General features: G+C 41.4%; 2 protein-coding genes across 3 annotated transcripts; one reads left to right on the top strand and one right to left on the bottom strand.

Annotated features, from left to right (window-relative positions):
* Positions 1-1,224: 1,224 nt before the first annotated feature.
* On the bottom strand, positions 1,225-10,718 carry tfdp1a (transcription factor Dp-1, a). 2 transcript variants are annotated; one of them, XM_076747692.1, is made up of 12 exons: positions 10,599-10,718; positions 8,455-8,540; positions 8,158-8,224; positions 7,818-7,939; positions 6,288-6,409; positions 5,830-5,995; positions 5,575-5,721; positions 5,418-5,486; positions 5,010-5,161; positions 3,653-3,819; positions 2,558-2,633; positions 1,225-2,433 (listed from the first exon to the last, which is right to left on the bottom strand). In XM_076747692.1, exons 2-12 carry the CDS (start codon positions 8,464-8,466, stop codon positions 2,295-2,297), a joined length of 1,239 nt encoding a protein of 412 aa, XP_076603807.1. In that variant the 5' UTR covers positions 8,467-8,540; positions 10,599-10,718; the 3' UTR covers positions 1,225-2,294. The 2 variants fall into 2 exon arrangements, with proteins under 2 accessions (XP_076603807.1, XP_076603806.1); XM_076747691.1 differs by lacking the exon at positions 10,599-10,718 and adding an exon at positions 9,348-9,415.
* A 2,839-nt stretch (positions 10,719-13,557) lies between these two features.
* dcun1d2a (DCN1, defective in cullin neddylation 1, domain containing 2a) lies at positions 13,558-20,291 on the top strand. The gene is made up of 7 exons (XM_076747314.1): positions 13,558-13,624; positions 15,325-15,541; positions 15,666-15,834; positions 16,133-16,263; positions 16,357-16,439; positions 18,460-18,556; positions 18,658-20,291. Exons 1-7 carry the CDS (start codon positions 13,622-13,624, stop codon positions 18,735-18,737), a joined length of 780 nt encoding a protein of 259 aa, XP_076603429.1. The 5' UTR covers positions 13,558-13,621; the 3' UTR covers positions 18,738-20,291.
* The last annotated feature ends 453 nt before the right edge of the window (positions 20,292-20,744 follow it).

Here is a 20,744-nt window from a genome sequence, read left to right as displayed (position 1 = left end):
CGGTAATCCATTAACACCCTAATGCCCCAGACAAAGTGTGTGAGCACATGCTGGAAAAGAACAGCACAGGCAGCACAGGCAGCACATGCAGCTGGAGTGTCACCAGTCAATCGACTGGGAAATCACAACTAGCAGTGACACATTCATAGACAGCTTTGGAAAGGCAGTATGTGTGATTAACTTAACTTGGTGGACTATTGATATTCATAGTGTATTTAAATATTTTACCCCACTAGAGTGGTGTTTCATCAAAACACTAAACACTCACTTTATACCATGTTACTGCTGTGTGTCATCATCTTTCTGCTACAGTTTAGCAAGGACACACTGTGGAAGCAGAGGCAAATTTGGAATTTAAAAAAAAAAAAAGTCCAACTTTAACTAAGCCTCATATTAGCTTCAGCCAAACCCCAGAATGTAATTTCACACAAAACAAAGATTGTGTATTCACAATCACGTACTTTGAAGTCTGAGATTGCCTTGCAGCCATCATTACGACGACTGATAATCCTTTCAAGGTACTGTACATGCAAGGATGCCAGTTTTTAGACAAAAACAAGTTTCTCTTAAATGTGCCTCAGGATTGTGAGCTTAAATGTCATAAAGTGGAAAAACAAGAACTTCCACTCTGTCCAGCACCTGCAGTGAGCTGCATTTGGGTGCTGATCAGTTCTCCATGTCAAAAACATTTGGGAACCCCTCAGTTTAGAAAAAAAAAAGGGGGGGGGGGCAGTCTGTCAGCAAGCGCTCTTGTAAATCCTCAGTACATTAAAGTCATACTATAAGAACCAATGGTGCAATAAGCAGTAGCAGGTAATTGATTGTTCTCACCTCATAGCTATCCTCTGCGTAAGTGTGTAGCATGTAGCTCTCCTCTGACAGACAGACAGACAGACAGACTGACAGACCCCTCCCCAAACCCACCTTTCCCCCATCAGTCTTCTTAAAGAGCCATGAGCCTCAAATGACTTGAGGGTCTTGAGTGAAATATTCTTTCAACAGGTCCTTTGGCAGATGTAGTTTGAGGAATACAGCAGTGACAATTTGTAAAAAGCCTTGTTAACTGAGGCACAAAAACAAACGTTAAACTTGATGTTCTGTGAAGTTTGACTTCTGCCAACAAATCAGACACATCATCATTCATTAGATCAGGCCTGACGTCAGTAAGAGGTGACCGTGTTTCTGCGTAAAACCCACATGATGAATTATAGATACAAAATTATTAAAACAATCTATATTTAATTTGCAAACTTATATTAGATTACAGAAAAGGTATTTGGAAGAGTCAGTACACGTGTTGCTAAGTTTTAAAAGGGAGATCTTTGAAGGGAGTACACAAAGACCTATGCAACCACACATTTTTTACATCAATAATTTTTGAAGGTCTATCTTTACCACTGGCCTCTAAAGGATACTATAAGCTACAATCGTCGTAGGATTCATATACGTAATTCACAAAAAAAGCTTATTTACCTATTAGGAGCCTGGGTTATAAAAGTCTTTACCTTGCTGGTGCCATTATTCTGTAAACACTACCAAGGCATTAACAGGGCGGTGATGGAGAATTCCTCAACTCCAGAATACAAAAAAAACAAAAAAAACAAAACAAAACTAGCAAACAAGATCAGGAAAGCAGCTGCCTACAGAACAGAAGGAAGCCAGCCCAACACAATGGGGGATAAGAAACTATTTCAAATTATTGCCCAGAACACAAAACAAACAGTATCAACACATCCTATGAAGCCCCATGCTGGGAAGTCATGGCAACTGTATTAGGCCATTCAGAATCCATGGTGCTGCACTAACACGGCATGTTAAAGCAGACACTTTGGCCATCGTGGAACATTTTGATCATCATCACGTCTGCCATATGTAATTGCAAAATAATAGGAATAACTAGTCAAACAAGTACATTATACATTCTCCAACAGCAGTAGGTTTTACAGAGTTTTTTTTTTTGTTTGTTTTTTTAGTGGGATGGCTTATTGAGAAGTGAATTAGACATACAAAGACTTCAGCGTGGTGGCCAGGCCACAGACTACAGTTCCCTTGGACGACACCTCCCCCGGAGCTGTGGTGCAGGTGCACGAGATTCAGGGGCAGAAAAACGATGGGTGCGATATACACCTCTGTTCTTTCAATATTCATCTACACCCCTGAGAAAGCCGGACAGAAATACAGGCATGGGAAACAGGGGAAAGGGTTGAAGAAGCACACACAAAAAAGGGACTAAATTCCCACGGTGAGGGTGGTTTGTAGGACTGTGCTTGTTGGAGTGGCGAGGCGTAGACAGCTTAGTCTTCATCGTCATTCTCGTCATACTCGTCCTCATCATCATCATCCCCCATGTAAGACACTGGAGTCTCCACACGAGACCCGCTGTAGTGAGAGTCATTTGAGCTGGAGGCCATGGTGCCATCAGTGCAACCATCACTACAAGTAGAGGAGGAGTGAATTTTAGCAATTGCTTTGAGTTCATGAAGGAAAAGGTGATGGAGCAAAACAACAGCTGATTTCTGTCACACTCATGGGCTCAATTACAGCTAAGAACTCTCACCTTGCGGGGTAACGGGCTCCATTGGCAGAGGACCCTCCAGTGATGTAGACGTTACTGATGGGACCCTTTGCCATCTCTGGAAAATAGAAAAATGCATCAACATAATGTAATATGACTTTGACGATCTCAAAAATCAACAATCTCCTCTGCAGTCCCACCACTGTTCATAGTAAAGACCCGCTGGAAGCAGGAAACTTGCACTACATCTTCTCCTGTACTTCTCCATGGCAAACATTTTATAAATGAGCAGGCTGAGACTTTCTCCAGCAATTTATCTAACTTTGTGTCAAACAGCACTTGCTTTGTATCTGTAAAATTAGAGGCAAGGGACAGAGAAATCTCAGAGACTTCACTAATAATCTACTCCTCCACAGACATCCATGCACCACCACCATGCCATCAGTTTTTCACAAAGCAATGCAAAGTGGCAAGGAGAATTTTTCCTTTATTTTCATACAAGTTTTAAAAAAAAGTTTTAAAAAATCGGCACCTGGAATCCCACAATGCCTTGCAAAGTGGCTAATGTCCAGCAGAAAGTGAACAGGGGCAAACTCTGAACCACGCTTGGTGGGTCATCAAAGAGGTGTAACAGTGCAGCACTTGACTGTCATCAAACAGGCTGTGCAGATATGAATGATATGCTAATCAGCCAGAGTCAGTTTATGAAATCACAACAGGCAGCACCTTCCTTTAAAAAAAAGGTGCAATGTGTGAGGACTGGCCACCTGTCAAAGGTCACTCCAAACAGAGGGCAGCATATCACCACAGTAACTGCTAACAGCTGCTCAATACTCTTTGTTGCAGCCATCTTTGGCTGTAGCTACTAGTTAGCTCAAGCTGACTCCAGTCTGCGCAGACCAGGAACTCATAACACCAGGGGACTGTTGGTGTTTACACCAAGAGCATCAGAGCCTTGCTATATCTTACTCAGTGCACCTTTAAGATTGAAAACAATATCACTGCACCATCACTCTTCATGTTCATAGTATGCCAACCAAAAATCAGTACATCTAACCCCTCTTTAAAACCAGTGAACAGTTCAGTAGCTTACCAGCAACTGACCACTGACTCAAAATGAGCATGTGGTACACTGACCTATAACGTAGGGCTCCAGAGCTTTGGGCACCAGGCTACGTGCAACCTTCAGATCCTCTGGAGAACATTTTCCCACCTCCAAACCACAGGCCATGCCCATACGCTTCAGCACCTCGATGTCATCGTGGATCTCAAACATGCTGTCAAAATTGAACAAATACTCGAACCTGCAGATAAGAAAGAGAAGAACAGGAAGCATGAGAAAGGATGAAATGTCAACTTTAAACCAAACGATAAGTGTTTCCAATCTTAGTTTAAGGTGGCTCCATGAGTTTTTAATAACAGTGCTAGAGTGTATATTTAATTGAATGCTAGAAATGCAACACATCAGATTTAGTCAATGCACTGCAGTTTGTGACTCTGTGTTGATCAATTTTAAAGTTTAAGTTAAATATTGAATTTAGAAACATATCCACCGTGGTTTAAGGAGCAGTACAGTGCAGGGTGGTGGCAATCATGTAACACAAGTGCCATAATATGTGGATTTAAGGGATTTTTGGGATCTAGCATTCACTCTTTCATTATTTTTGTGGGAAATATAATGTTCGACCACGGGCCTGATGAGTGGTGCAACTTATGGTTGCATAGAAAGTAATAAATCAACAATAAATGCTCCCAAGCTGCATTCAAGTCATGCCCCTCAGTACCATATGTACCATGCAAACCTTAATAATGCCATAGACTTTTCTTTCACATCTACTGGCATGAATGAAACAGGGTTAGAAGGGCTGGAAGCAGGATTAGACTTCAATTGAATGTCAGTGGACTGTTCATGTTCATTCTGTGGTTATCCTTTAAAACTAAAATAAAAAAGGTGCTGCATGGCAGTTTGCTTGCATAAAAAGGTGGACACCTTTTCATCCAGTATAAGCTTTAATTATTATGTGTGGAAAGGTCACACATTCAAAGTCAGCTGCTAAACGGCTACATACTTACTGGCTGAGTCATCTTCACACTGATGCCATACCTTCATACCTTACCACTCAAGATTTCCAAAGAACTTTAAGCTTTCTTGCCAAGAGCTAGAAAACTATTCACCTGCAAATGATACATTTCACAGCCTAAATAGACTCTAAATACAACTATGACACATGACTTCTCTACTAAATTAGTAATAATGTGACTTGACTCAGTACTTTTCTTCTTCTTGTCAGGATAATAATCCTTTAAGTCAAATGTGGCCTGAAGGGCAAATAGTTTCAATGTATTCCTACAACAAAGCGCAGTTAGACCACAGGTCATTTCACGTTTCTATCACCACGCTGTTCTTTTGATATTACTTAAAATAATGTTAACATTGAAGAAATACAACCTTTCAAATAAAAGTGCTGAACATGAAGCGAGTGCAATCACATACTTGTCATTAGAGATGCTGCAGTCGATGACGGTTTTCTTGCTGGTGTTGACGATAATGAAGGGAAGGTGGATGATGGAGTTGGGAGGTGGAGGTCTGTTTGCCTGCTGCTCTGTCTGTCTGTTCCGCTGCACCAGGTTCTTAAAAGCTATTTGCTATAAGCATGAAAGAAAGATGAGGCAGCTATAGAGAGTTTTCGGCTTCGACTGAAAACGGAGCCATACCCCCACCATGGACATGAAGTACATTATAAAGCTGTGTGCACCACAAACATCTGGAATTCAACCAAAATATCCCTCTTCCCCAAACACACCCACCCTGAATGAGGCGACACCACTGCAAACACCATGAAGAAAGTGTATGCACTTTACTGAAAGGCAGAAAATTAAAGAGCATCTCCAGCATCCCCACCTGCAGTATGAGCTCCTGAAGCTGTGATTGTTTCTGCTTAATCCTCTCCAGCCGCCTTTGTCTCTCCACCTACAGTTGAAATAAAGGAATAATGATTAAGAATTATAACAAAAGACAAGATGTCTGCAGCAGAATGGTCTTTGCTGAGTGCTTTTACCTCTAGGTTTTGGCACTCTTGCGCTGAGTTGGTGGGAAGGCCAATCCATTTGATTTCTTTCTTCTCTTTAGAGATAATGTTCATGGCCATGAGCACATTAAGTGCATCGTACACACGCCGCCGAATGTTCTTCTGGTCATACACGTGCTAAAATGAAAGAACAAGAGTTGTAAAAATCTACTGCTACATTATGCCCTTTTTCCCACACATTAAACAGGCTTGCATCACTCTGAAATAACGTCAAGCAGCACTCACCGAGTCATTGGGTGACATGTGGTTGTCTGAAGAGCTGAATTCTGCCACCAGTTCGTCTGCCACTTCATTGTAGGTGGTTACTCCTTTCTTCTGCACCTTCTCACACACTTTCATGGAGAAATGCCTCAAGCCCTTCCCATTCTTTTCCCCTTTCTTACCACGTTTTCTGCAAACAGAACAGATCCCACACATTAGGCATGTGCCAATTGGCAATCAGATCACATATCGAAGATGGAAGGGATGATCAACAGTTTTTTTTTCTGACACCGTCAGTGTTTAACTATCACAACTAAGACGTTCAGGATCAAACACAATGACTGGCTCTTCAAATTTACTGTATTTCCTTCTCATATGAAATGATATCAGTCGTGGTACATTCTAAAAACACTCCACAATCTCCACAAAGATCCACAATGATGCTCCAAGCTTCTAAACTAAAGAACCTTTTGAACACTCACCCTGACGACCAGGGAGAGGCGTCGGATGGTTGACTCTGAGCAAGGAACTGGGAACTGGGTGTATGTGGACTGTTTACCAAAATGGTATTGGACACTGTAGGCCTCTGTGGTGTTCCAATCACCTATAGAGGACAGAACGAACAAAAAAAAGAGAGGAAAGAAAATATTGAAGTGTATGCTCAGAATTTCTCAAGGCTGTCTTAAAATAATAGTTAGGTGCCCATAAGAACACTGAAACAGGCCCATTAAAGATCCCCTCCTCATGTGTTTTCAATGCAAGTGATGGAGATCAAATTCCACAGTCCTTGTTATGTGTAACAATACATTCAAAGCTAAGCAAGTGCACTTAACACTTGCTGAGTTCTTTGCCAGACTGCTTGTGTTCAGGAAACAGGAGAGACATTGGTGACGTTAACACAAAGGAATTTGACAATTTCAAGCCTCTCCTTGTTGAAGCGGTGCACTCGGAAGTTGTCCCCCCTTGCCTGATGTCAACAATTAGTTATTTTGTCTTGTTGCCATTAGGAGACAGGCTGTTGTCCTTGACAACTCCAGTAGTCTGTTGTTGTAGGCTACAGCCCTTTTTGTTGAGACAAGGATGGGTTGAGCACATAATAACAGAAAGGTGGCATGCAATTACCCTTAATACAAACACAAATTATTTTGTCACTTTTTTTTTTTCACTCACAATTTGTTTTACCTTGTTGAATAACAGGTAGAGCAGATACCGCACAGTTGGATGACATTTAATTTGTGACTCAACAAATAATCCTTTCACAATTCACATTATGTATGTTTCAAATAAGATAAGATAAGATAAGATAAGAACTTTATTGATCCCACACCGGCAAAATTTAGTTGTATAGCCAGCAAGTATTACAAAGAGCAAGCACAGTGGCATAAAGATGTCAAAATAAAAAAAGTATACAGTTCACAGAATAGGAAAAATAACTATGTATATGTACATTTGTACAATTATAAAAAATGCCCAACATAACTGTGCTGCAAAAATGGCCACTCAATGGAGGAAGAATACGTAGTATTTCAGACATCTTAACTGACTCATCGGTTATCTGTTATGAACATGGTGGATGATTGATGACAGAAATTACTTAAAATGTACATCTCTAACAGCCATATGAAGCATCTAGAAAAGAGGTGATCTATTCCTTCACTAAGGTGATATCTAAGCTGATTTCCGTTATGTATATATTCCATGTATATAATGGGATGATGGGTGTAATCCTGCTGACTGTAGAGTTGATAAGCTTAGGATCAAGTGCCTCCACCTACCCTCCTCCCGGTCACCTCACAATGATAATGGAGGGGCTTACACAACAGTAAGACATAGCAGAGAAACCCAGCAAGGAAATCTATACACATATGCATCTGCTGGTTAGCGACAAATTAGAGAGCTGAACTTAAAGTATCTATTGAAAGGGTCTAAGTTGTCATGCAAATGTGATTAAAGGACAAAGGCCTGCAATTATAAGACGATACAGTGTGGTAGTTGTGTAGAGCATCACTCACCATGTGTGGCACATGTTGCATGTGTGCAGCAATGTTCACATTGGATGGCCCAAGAGTTTTGGGTAGTAGCTGTTTGGCCACAGGGGCAGCTGTAGGCTGGACAGTAACCAAGGATAGGACACCTAATAGAAGACATGAGAAGACCAGTAATGAGTAGATCTCTTCACTGATACTCCATTGCCCCCTATCGTCCAACTACAAGCACATAGGCTTACAATATAAGAGACAGTGTTTCCTTTGTGAGTCAGGGAATCAATGAAACGAGACTGTATGTAATGTAATAAAAATACTGTGCACAGTGTGTCGTTGCTCTACAAAGGCAATTACTAGCAACTTATACCTTTGCTAGGGCTCAGATTCTGATCGATGAAAACCTTCAGCTCTCCATTTGTTTCAATCAGACCAGCCTGCGAAGGACAAGAACATTATACTCTCCAAAAATCACGACATTAAAGATGTAACAGGAGTCCAGTTATGCAAAATGTGTGCGGAAGAAGATATGTGAGGTCATAGGAGATGTCTTCATTTATTGCAACACATGTGCCTTCATCTAACATCAGCTACAGTGCCAAGGAGGAGGCACACAAATGACGTGTTTTCCATAAAAGAAAAAAAACACATGTACACAGTAACTTACATCTTTAGCCATGATCCCAAAGGACCGGACGATCTGAGCTTCAGGCTAAAAAGGAAATGTTCTTCTATCCGTCACTGTTCAGACCCCTGAAGACAGAGTGGGGAAACTATTAAGTGACAGTAGTAAGTTTCCAATGTCACACGCACATCACATTTCTCCCACTAATAATTGCTTGTCTTATTTATATTTTACTGTTCTTGGTGTGAAATTAAACTGCACTTATGTCTGAGGCCCATTTGAACTGCTTGCTGCCAGCACACTATACAAAGCTACATCACTCACGTTAGCTTGAGTTACCGGGTATTCTTCTTACAAGACAAAACCGATGGAAAATGTGCATATTTTCGACCACTCTCAGTTCTGTGAACCTTTGGAGGCATTTCTGAATGCACCGCGAATGTAGAAAAGCATATTAAACCAGCCCTTGATGCTCACAACTTTTATTACGCTAAGTGTGCACAAGGCCTACTTCAGGTACCGAGCACGTCCGGAGGAGAGGCATCGTCGAACTTCTGCTACAGGTCACGGAAACCTGCTAACTTTATCACACGGGCGCAAAACTATTAATTTAACTAAAATGAGAGCACCACACGGTTACAAATATTACTGCTGCATGCGGTAACAACAGCACTCATATCACACGACGATAGCAATGAACAATCTTTTGTTGAATGCAGCTAGCTGTTACTGCTAACAGTTAGCGTCAGGTTCAACTTGCTTGCGCTAGCTAGCTAGTTAGCTTATGCACGTTTTGAAAGGATTGACATAAAATTTTGCAATTATTGGTTCCGTGCTGCAGGTTCCAGACAATGTCAAGTATGAGTTAACATCTACGAAATGTATGAGCATTTCGCACGATGAATGAAGATAATATAGAGATTATGTGCACTTACGAGTGCACTCTCCTGTTTCTTCGACGGCTGTTGTTGTTGGCATTTGAGAATGGAGGAAGAGGAGGTCTAAATCCCTACCAAACAGGAAACAAACTAAGCAATGTCGAAGAACTTTTCTATAATTTTATAGTTAATTCCAAGGACAAAATATTTTATCAGTGTTGAATATTTAACTCTTGTTTATTTTTTCCTTAAGTTTCTGTCTTTTGTCATTATACAGTAAGTGATGCCAGGATTTGCCTGTTGGTCGAGCACTGAAGCCGTTTAAAAAGTGATCGTTTTCTGTCGAAGAGAGACGAACCGTTGAAAAAGTAACCAAATTAAGGTTAATTAAACAGAAACAAGATGTGTTTTATTCAGGCAGTGAATGTAATTACACATTCAGGGTCACACAAAATATTTAGCCACAGCTCCTGAAATACCCGTCACTTAGTGGTAATTATGGGTGTTTAATTATGGTTTATTGACAGTCATTGATCTTTTATGGATTTCAGTCAACAAACAGACAGTGAGCTTGTCGCCCCGAATTTACATTTAGAAACTCTTACGTGTTTATTCTCATGTATTCAACTACATACCTAACTGGCCTGGTCATTTGAATAAAATATCGATTAACGATGACTAACTTTGGCTAAATTAACGTGAATTGTGTAGTGCAATCAACCGCTGAACACATTTTGAACGTTTGTTTTTGGGTCGTTTCAGGACACAAACGTCCGTAAAAGCTGTGAAACAAACATGTCGTTTAAGAGCAGACGAGCTCAGTTACGTTAATGTAACCACTTAGATTACAATCACCGTGGACCGCCAAGTTCAACTAAGCAAAGCCCTGCTGAAGACCCCGTTATCGTTTGCCACGTACTTTAAGTTGGCAACCTCTCATAAGATAAAGTTAACCACAGAGTAAAGCGCCGACCAGTACTTTTCTAGTTAGCAATGCCTACTGACCATTTTAGCAATAAGCTAACTCGCGATTCTGGTTGAAAAGCCGGGACCACCAGCGCTTTGTTAGCCAATTGACGATACGACAGCTAGCTAGTAGCTTGCGGACAAGCTAATCCACAGCTGTCAACCAGGACACTGCCACAATTAGCTGCAATATTTTTTTTACCATGGCTAGCTTTATGTCTGTCGGCAGTATATTTTCAAGACATTTAAAAGAGCAGTAACTTGTAAAACACATATCTAACGGCAAGGACTTTATTTTGTGGCAGCTGGGTAGCGAGCCACAAGTCGATAAATGTGGCTTACCGGTGCACTTCACAAGTTAGCAAACCGTTTGTTAGCCTTTTCTATCCCCTCTCTGCTAGCCTTGCTACACCAGCGCGTCTCACAATCTGATCTTGGCGGTGTCTCACTTTGGCGGCCTCTGATTGGACAGCATCGATGAGACGAAAGCAAAGCAGTCAAAGTAGCTCATGCCCACAATCTGCGTCTCTTGGGATTGGTGGATACCAACCAGCGTCAAATATACATATACCGCCATCTACTGCTCAGGAGTATGAGGATACATGCTACTCCTGTACTTCTCATTAACCTGTGTGGCTTCAAAGCTGAGTCTTTACGACTGCAAGGTCTGAGCCAAAATGCATTGAGGACACTTCATTGCTTTAGCCATATTGGCTGTGTTCACACTGCAAGTTTAAACTATATCAATGACGTGCAGATATAAAAATAACAGATTTCATGTAATGTCTGTGCTGTGTGAGAGAATAATCTTTGTAACTGCACATTAAACTAGTGAGATAATATTAAGCCTCTGCGCTTAATTAGAATTTATTGCTCAGATACATGTTTTTGTTTTTGTTTGGCTGTTCACATTCTTTAAATGTGGCTAATGTCAGATTCAAGTGTGACCCGGTCACAGTCCTGAACCGACACATACTGGCAAAAGAACAATAATACTTCATTTGATATCACACGCAACACACTGTCATAAAGAAGTACATATGGAGTCCACTGAAGTCAACATTTCTGGTCATAAGTTGATGTGCACTGGAAGCCAGTGAAATTGTAGGCAGATAATAACGAGGATGAGGACAGAGCCACATTCTTAATTCTGGCTTTTTGTGAAGCAATGGCTGCGTCTTCTGTACAGAGGTGGTTGGATTTTTTTTACTATAGACAACATCAACTGTGAGATGGGAAGCAAAATTCAGTCGCATGCTGTAACATGATATCTGACATGCAATCTGATGTTGCATGAACTGCCATCCGTCTCAACTGGATCTGATCCAGACAAAATCAAGAGGGTCTGAAAGGTCAAAGGTTAAAAAAAGAGCACAGCCCAATATCCTCTCAACTTCCACACAACACACCATCAATCTTATCTGGAGCTATAGAAATGAAAAGGTAGAGCATTCCCCCAAGTGGGAATCAACACCCTCTCCCTAACTGTTCAGTACTGCCTGTCAAGTTGTAGCAGAAATGTCTTATCAAACACCTGATTAGACAGCAGACAACATACAGAAACAGACACGAGCACACAAAGTTGCATCCCCTTTCTATAAGGGTTTTTATAGTGTGACCTGGAGGGCTTATAGATAATACAAAATTCTGTTAGCTTTGCTGCAAGGACAGTGTTAAAATAACAAATAAAAACCTGTCTTTTTCTATCATGAGCTGACATTTGTCTCCCATGATGCCTGCTGAGACTCTTGTCAATCACGCTGTACCTGAAGACCTCTGAACTGTCATGGAGCTCAGAAAGAGCGATCTATTAAATGCATGTACACTTGAAGTGAACTCCTACATGTGCGTAATCAGACTGACCAACCTTTAGTCAATTTCAGATTCACAATTTTTGAATAATGAAAAAAAAATTCAAATTCCCAATTTCTGTTCTTCACCAGTATTCTCAATTATTAGCATTTAAAATGGCCTCACAAATACACTCATATGAGAAACACCACTGAGTAAAACTGAGGACAAACTGCTGAGTGCAATCAGATGAATGTGTTTCATAGTTTTCCCTCTACATAATTGTAACTCACACGCTGCATCCTGTGAGTCAGTTATTCTGAAGTAAGTGTACTCCCATCAGGCTGCCAGTCAGGCCTTTTTCACTGTAGAACAGAACAAAAAAAAAAAAAGGAAGGCTGACGTCCACAGATATTCTATCAGCAACAGTGCTGTGTGTGTCATTCACACTTGTTGAAGGGTGTATTCATTTTCACATGAGATAAAACTCAGATGAGCCAGCCCAACAGACATTTTTCTTGCAATGACAGCACTTGTGGGTTTTTTCCCCTCATGTTACATAATGACTCAAATTCCTCAGATATCACACAACAGTGAAAACAAATGAGATGACAATGTTTTGAGCTAGAAAGAAAGAAGCAGTCAGCAGGTGTGGCAGCACACATCCATCTCTCAAATTCAAATTTGTTTTCTTTTACAAGGTTTACAGTGTGAGTATAAGAGCTCACAATGAAAGGAGAAAAGACAACAAATAGTTTGCATCTTACTACTCCATATATGTACTGCACACTTTATAACATACACTTGAACACTGTACATATTTGAAAAAATACATCTTGAGGGACTTGTACTATAGCACATGACACACTTAAACATTCTGGCCCCATCAAGCTGCCAGGAGGCAAAAAATATGCTGCTGGACCCACATTAACCCCCTGACCTTCCTACTCTTTGTAAAGTGTATACTTGATCTGTGCCTTAGCGCTACCTGCTTCAAGAGTAGCTAACAGAGTAGGACCCCTGTTCACAACTTTATCATGTCAGTTGATAATGTTGAATACTGCAAATAAAGTGAGCACGAGCCAGTTGACACAGAACACATGAGACTTCTGGGCACCTGGATTTCTGGGGCCCCTGAAGTGCAGTTTATTGCATGTTATTAGGACACTTAGGATGTGTAGTGGAGGAGGGACTTCTTCTGACAGATGCAGTGTTTTATGGTGTTCAACGTGTTGGGGACGGTGTGTATGTGTGGGTGTTGGCAGTCAGAAACAGTGAGGAGATGGTAAAGGGTGGGGTTCATCTTTACTTTCAAGTGTTTGCTGTGCGTGGAGTTTTCTGTGGTGCACATGGAATAACAAAGTAGAGTGAAAATCTCACTTTATTCCTCTCTCACGTACACACATACACTTGGATTCATTTCAGCAAATACTTTCAAATAAAACATATAACAACAGAGCAGTTACTGCCAGCCTCATCTCTCCACTGAAACCTACAACTGGGCGACTACTTCCGCGCATGCGCACAATGAGCGACAGTCGGGCTTCCAAACTGGTCAAACAGCGGGTGTGAAAATGGTAGGTAACCAAAATAAACACAAACCCAGGCATCAGATTTGGTGCCAGCACGGCTTACCTTGAAGACTATTGTCATATTGTAAAAGTACATTCCGTGTCGCGTTTTGTCAAACCTGCTGTGATCAGTTATTGTGTTCGCTGCTGTTACAGGGAAGGTCAGTTGATATTTTGAGAGCAGCTAGCTAGCTACACGTCCCTTTTTGGTCTTTTTGGCAGTCTGGCAACTTAGGCTGTGAGCGGGTCAGCCGTCGGACCGCAAAGATCGACACACTCAGGATCGTTTGAGTGAAGTCCCGGCATATTCATAACCTTAGTGCCAGTGTATTCCCGTGATATTATCTCCATCGTTTATGTCAGTGATACATTCAGGCTAACTTGGCTAACGCTAGCCTGTATAAGTTACTAGCTGCTGCTGGTGTGTAGATAATGCTAACCTAACGCCATCACCCATCTGGTCGTACAATAATCCGTGCTGTGTGAACAGCAGCCAGGGCAGACGTTTGACTTCATGTGGTCCTTTTTAGCAGAAATCAGTGAGGGTTGGTGAAGTGATTAGCAGCTTGGTGAACTCACAGTTTGAGTCTCCGGTTTCAGGAAATGCTGCTCTTCACTGAAGTGCTCAGATCCTGCAGCTGGTGTGAGGAGATGGTGATCGATAGAGAGAGCAGGGGGATGTTTCAGGATCATTTCCACAACGGCACTAATTTAAGATTATCTGCTTTATTAGTTAACCTGCTGTGTATTTACCCAGTTAAAAGTTAAGCATTCAAAATGTCAGAAAACAGAGCAAAATGTGCATTACAGCTTCCCAGAGCTCAAGACTACGTCTTAAAGTTAATGGTTTTGTCCAATCAATTATTAAAATAGTTGGCAATTGATTCACTAGTTGATCAACTAATTGATGAATGATTGGAACTCGAGAGTTTTTGCTTTAAAAAAAAAAGACTTGAGCGTTAATGGATGATCAGCATTGTTGTCAATTAACAGCATGGCGATGACTTTAAAACTAAGTACTGTGCATTACTGGTCTTTAATGGCTGCAGCGATGCACAACTTAAAGATACAGTTTCTGGTGAAACATACACAAACTAAAACTGACTCAGATTTTCTTGAGTGCACATATCTTCTAAAAGTGCAAATGTCCACACTGCAAAGTATCCTCACACGTGTGTAAAGTATCCTGACAATACATTCTGACAATATTGTTATTAAATTAAAATGTTTCGTCTCTTAATATTGCCAAGTACATCTGGCATGGCGCTAGTGTTACACTCCAGACTTGTTGCACCTCTAGGTCTCGGTGATGGCATCCCATTTCCCTGCTCATGTTACATCATGACTGTAGTTATCTGAGGGGCCCTCCTGGGTACAGCATGTGCTTTGAGAATCCACAACATCCCCCTTCAGAAAAACCCATGTTGCTCTTGGATAGGACGCAATTACGACCAAAGCGTCTTGGCTCACCTCCTGTAACGTGTGTTTGTCAGCGTGACAGACTAACCTTTTGAAACATGTGTCAGAGTGTGTCTGAGTGTCTCCCAGTCCTCTCTGTCCTCTCTACTGTTGCCTGAATGCCTGTGGATGTGTGTGTCTCGCTGTGTGTGTTTGTCTGTGTTTCGCTCTGTGTTTGCGTGCTGTTGTCTGTGCTGCCCGGTCTGATCGCACCCGTGTCTGACAGCCCCTGTCCTGTACTCACACAGCATAAGCTGAAGTCTTCGCAGAGGGACAAGGTACGGCAGTTCATGTCCTTCACACAGGCTGGGGAGAAGACAGCTGTGTACTGCCTCACACAGAATGACTGGAAACTAGAAGTCGCTACCGACAACTACTTTCAGAATCCAGATCTGTACTGTAAGGAATCCATGAAAACGTCAGTAGACCGGAAAAAGCTGGAGCAGCTCTACAATCGCTACAAAGGTAAGTGGGATGTGTTTTAGACTGTGACTGAACATATTTTCAGCATAGAGTTGCTCTAAAAAGGGTTGTATTATGTCAAAGTTTGCAAAAAGCCTCGGTGTAACTGGTTTCTTCCCCTTGATAGATCCTCAGGACGAGAATAAGATTGGCATCGATGGGATCCAGCAGTTTTGCGACGACCTCTCGCTGGAGCCAGCCAGCATCACCGTGCTGGTCGTCGCGTGGAAGTTCCGCGCTGCCACTCAGTGCGAGTTCACCAAGAAGGAGTTTCTGGATGGAATGACAGAGCTCGGGTGAGAATCGACATCAACATCGTGTGACCTGCTCCAAAGTGGGACATAAACACCGTGGCCAGAAGTGTCTTCGCATGGTGATTCTCTTAGTGTAGCTCCAGGAAGGGAAGGCGGGCTATATATAGACCCACTCAACCACAGCTTGAGTATTCTGTGTCTTCGTGGAATGACTCAGTGGAAGAGCTGCAGTGTTTTGCCTGTCGAGGTCCATGTGTCAAAGTTAACTTCAGCCAATTTGTCACCAGCATGTTATGACTAAAAGTTTGTTTATTTGTTGCCTAAATTGTTTATTTTCCAGGTGTGACAGCCCAGAGAAACTGAAGGCCCTTTTGCCAAGATTAGAGCAGGAGCTCAAAGATAGCGGGAAGTTCAAGGACTTCTACCAGTTCACCTTTAACTTTGCCAAAAACCCTGGACAGAAGGGTCTCGGTAAGAAAAGTGATGATGACAACAAGTAGCTGAAGGGTATCACTGAATTGCACACTGTTGGAATGAAGTGTTCTGCTTTTTGCCTGTGTCCAGACTTGGAGATGGCTGTGGCCTACTGGAACCTGGTTCTGTCAGGAAGATTCAAGTTCCTCGACCTTTGGAATAGATTCCTTCTGGTGAGTCAAAAAAGAGAAATCAGAGATGCATCGATCAAACATGCTGTGTTGGTATCAGCGCTGTCAGCGTCAGTTTAAAAGTTAAGTGTTTCAGCTGTTAGTCATTCATTCAGTCATGGCAGGCTGTTTTATTGCCAGAGTAATCTCTGGCTTCATGGTACCTTAACGGAAATGATGACAGTGAGTTCCGCTCAGTTAGGAACACAGTTTTTAAATTAAGGGAAAAAGAGAGAGCGCTGTGTCAGATCACCAGGTACCATGAGCTGAGGTATCGGAAGTGATGTCAGGAGAGAAAAAGTTGGATTGGTGCATCCCTCAGTGACATTCGTTTGGCCCAGTGATGGGGAACTTGGCCAAGGCGATGCTGACTTTCATTACACCTCGCTGATCAGCGCAAACTCAGTCAATAAGGGGAGACCAGTGAGTGTGACCAGATGGTGTTTGGTTGGAATGACAACCTGCATTTTCTTGGACATGCATGTGTATATCATTCATACACTGTGGTGTAGAACTGAACAATTCACCAAAATATGATCTGAATTACATTACAAGTGCAGTATCCAAATCACAGGAGCAGCAAATTTCTTGAAAATGGTAAAATTTGTCACAACATTATAAATGAAGCATTGTGATCCGTGGCCTACAGATCTTATTCTCCAGACGTAAAGGGAGCATGCTTGTTTTGTACAGACCCTGGCAAAAATCACATCATTACCATTTTTCTATTTTTGCAGTGACAATGAACTGCAAAAATACAGTTCCAACCAAAACGATTATTTGTTCTTCTCTTTTAGCTTCACTAAGGTGTTATAATGGCAGAAATGTCAACACTTTGTGATTGCAGAGATACAACCCAGAGTCCAAAAAAGCTGGAACGCTGAGTAAAACATAAATAAAACAGAACAGATGATTTGCTAATCCTCTTTGTCATATACTCAGTTCAAAACAGTACAAAGACAATACATCTTTGTACTGTTTTATATCTGAATTTGATGCAGCAGCACGTTTCAAACAAGTTTGGACAGGAGCAACTAAAGACTGGGAAAGATGTGGAATGCTCCAAAAACACCTGTTTGGAACATTCAGCAGGTAAACAGGTTGATTGGTAACAGGTGATAGTATCATGATTGGGTATGAAAGGGGCATCCTGGAAAGGCTCAGTCTTTCACAAGCAAGGATGGAGAGAAGTTCACCACTTTGCCTGAACAAAAAGTCCCAACAGTCGCAAGGAATTTTGGGATTTCATTATCTAGAATCCATAATATCATTTACAGATTCAGCGCAAAGTTCAAAAGCTAGCATCTGTGATGGTTTGGGGGGGGGCTAACCTGCACATCTGTCAAGCCACTATTGATGCTGAAAGGTACCAAACATCTCTTTTTTTTACATTCAGAGCTTCTGTTGAGGTCTTTGGATGAAGCTTTGAATGTGTGTTGTCATATTTTATTAAGTCATCACCCTAAAAAAAATCCTGAGTTTGAATAAAGTGATTCACTGGATTAACTGAGTTCATCTTTTTGTATTAAATCAACCTTGACGTCTTTCTACAGTCATCATTAATATGAAAGTGATGACGTGTTGATGGAGCACCCGGCACAATCTAATTCTAGGAATAGTATTAATAAGCTTCAAACTATTCGGCACAGCCCTAAAAGGTACAAAGAGTTACATACGCTGCCACCCAGATGTCAGACTTGTTCCAGCAGGACGGTGCAAAGCCACATTCTACATGTTACAACAGTATAGCTTCATAATAAAAGGGCACCAGTGGGCACGAGACCGGCCTGCCTGCAGTTCACACCTGTCTCCTGTGGAAATCTCTGGCACTTTCTGAAGCACAAAATGCGACAAGAACACTTCAACACTTCTGTCCCATCTGTCTCCGAACGTGTTGCAGGCATCAAATTAAGAATGAGTGTATTTTTACAAAAGAACAACAAAGTTTTTATCAGTTTGAACTTGAAATACCTTGTCTTTGAAAAGTAGATGTTGATAGTTCACCAGCACTTTTGAATTACAGGAACACCATAAACGATCCATCCCAAAGGACACATGGAACCTGTTGTTGGACTTCGGTAACATGATTGCAGATGACATGTCCAACTATGACGAGGAAGGTGAGTTTGGAGTCACAGAAGCTTCCTCAGTTATGCTGTGGATGTGCACGTTCCTCTTGAAATGACCGTCACTAACGATGTCTTGCTTGTGTCTCTCTCAGGAGCATGGCCAGTCCTTATAGATGATTTTGTGGAATTTGCTCGACCAATTGTAACAGGATCAAAACGCAAAACTCTCTAAATCCAGTCCCAACTCTGCAAAGCCAGAACGTTGTTTCTTTTACAGTGACTTCATAGTTTTTTTAAGACTTGTACAAAAAAAAAAGAAAAAAAAAGTGAAAATTGTAGACTTCAGCGAGAAAACAGAAGCACTTGAAACTGTCAGCAAACCACCTTTCAGGGAGCTGAGTCAAACTCCGACAACAGCTGGCCACATTTTCTGTCCTCGTGAGACTGAGACGTCATGTGGACGTGGCCGGATTCACCTCGGTCTCTCCTGCTGGATTCTCAGTGTCCTGGACGCCCCTCTGCTCTGCTCCAGGAGGAGCTCTACCTGTCAGGCCGCAGCCCTGTAAGTGGGGATGGACACAGCGCTGGGAGGAGGTTCGCCTGCTGTGTGTACTCTAAAGGGACTGGAGAGGAGAAGACCGTGTGTTTAAAGATTCTTCCTAGTCAGCTTTGTTTTGTTATATGAAGCTCTGAGTGACTGTGCTAAGTTCCCATGTCTTGCTCTAACTTCGGGACAGTGCTCACTACACCAGCACCAACAGAACTGTTGCAGTTTTTACTGTACATACTGTATCTATTGGGACAGTTTACAAAGAGAGCTATATGAAGAATAATATAAATATGTTTGATTTATAAATGCAAAAGATGATTCTTTTATGTACAGTAAATGCTAAGATCTCTAACAGGACGCCTCAGTATTGTGGATGATATGCTGTTGGTTTAATTATTAGGTGGATCTGTCATGTCATGGAATTGTGAGCTTCTCATTGAAAGCATGTTAAACACATTTTTCGTCACCTCGGGCCGGTTTCACGAATACATTTTCACTAAGTGAAAAGCAGTGCTTGAATTTGATGATTGGTATTGGTTTGTAGTTCTCATTTGTCAGGTCACTCTCAGCTGGGAATGGGTCTCGAATCCTAAGTGTAACAGTCCGATCCACAGTCCCACGTTTTGCTTTCAAGAGATGATGTCTCTAACTGACAGACTTGTTTTAATCCAATGAGACTCCAATGATGCTGAAGAGACTGTCGGGCAGCATTGTAGTGAAATTTAAATGAAAACAGTTGCAGACCCCTAGGATTGCATGGCACATATCTGTATGTTATGGCAAAGCAAAGCAATTAGATCAGAAGCAGGACACTAAAGAGGGCAACAACAGGACGACAAAGTAAGCCTTAAGAATAAATATCTCTGTTCAATATTTATGTTTCTGTTCAAGCCCATCTGTCCAGTGTTACTGAAGGTAGTGAAAATTAGAATATATTGTTGATCATGTAAGTAGCCTAAGTATATTGTTCATTTAAGAAAGATGAATAAAGCATGAGTTTTTTTCCATAATCATACATGGACATAGTCCTTTTGTTGTTGATGGGTTAGACGATGCACACGTTTGGTATCACACTCAGAACAGTGGAGCTGCTGAGACAAAGAGTGTGTTTCAGAAAGCAGAATTTAGATTGCCACAGTGTGAACAAGAGCCGTACTGATCTGAATGTGTTAAAGCTTTCCTTTTTCAGAGTATCCCTCCGTGTTGTTGATTGTCAATAAATTATATTTAACAAGATTTTCTAAATTTTCTCAATTTTGATGATGGTGCTTTTTAAAACAAAGGGATCTTGAATTATTTACATTGTTCATTACTTACAATGTGAGCTGCAATGTAGCCAAAGGTCCAAAACATGACTTAAAAGGAGACTTTATAACATTTCATTTATGTTGTACACCATTGTTGAATGACAACAGTGGGTTATTGTTAAAACAAAAAGAATATCAAGGAGAAGAGCTGTAGTAATTGTTAAAGGTTCAGTTGATAACTTCTATAAAAATAGCTTTTCACCATTTTTGCTGAAACTATTATAACCTGACAGCAGACACAAGACAAAAATCAGGTGTCTCTGGCTCCTTCTAGTGCTTTTAATGGCATTTGCAAGAATCCACCACACCTGAACGAAAACAACCAATCAAAGGCAGGCGATTGTTGAGTCTCATTCTCAGGACATCATATACCAACACTTCA

The sequence above is a fragment of the Chaetodon auriga genome, chromosome 13 (assembly GCF_051107435.1).
Source record: "Chaetodon auriga isolate fChaAug3 chromosome 13, fChaAug3.hap1, whole genome shotgun sequence".
Lineage (NCBI taxonomy): Eukaryota > Metazoa > Chordata > Actinopteri > Chaetodontiformes > Chaetodontidae > Chaetodon > Chaetodon auriga.
Note: the sequence above shows the minus strand (reverse complement) of the source record. Positions and strands in the feature narration are given on the sequence as shown.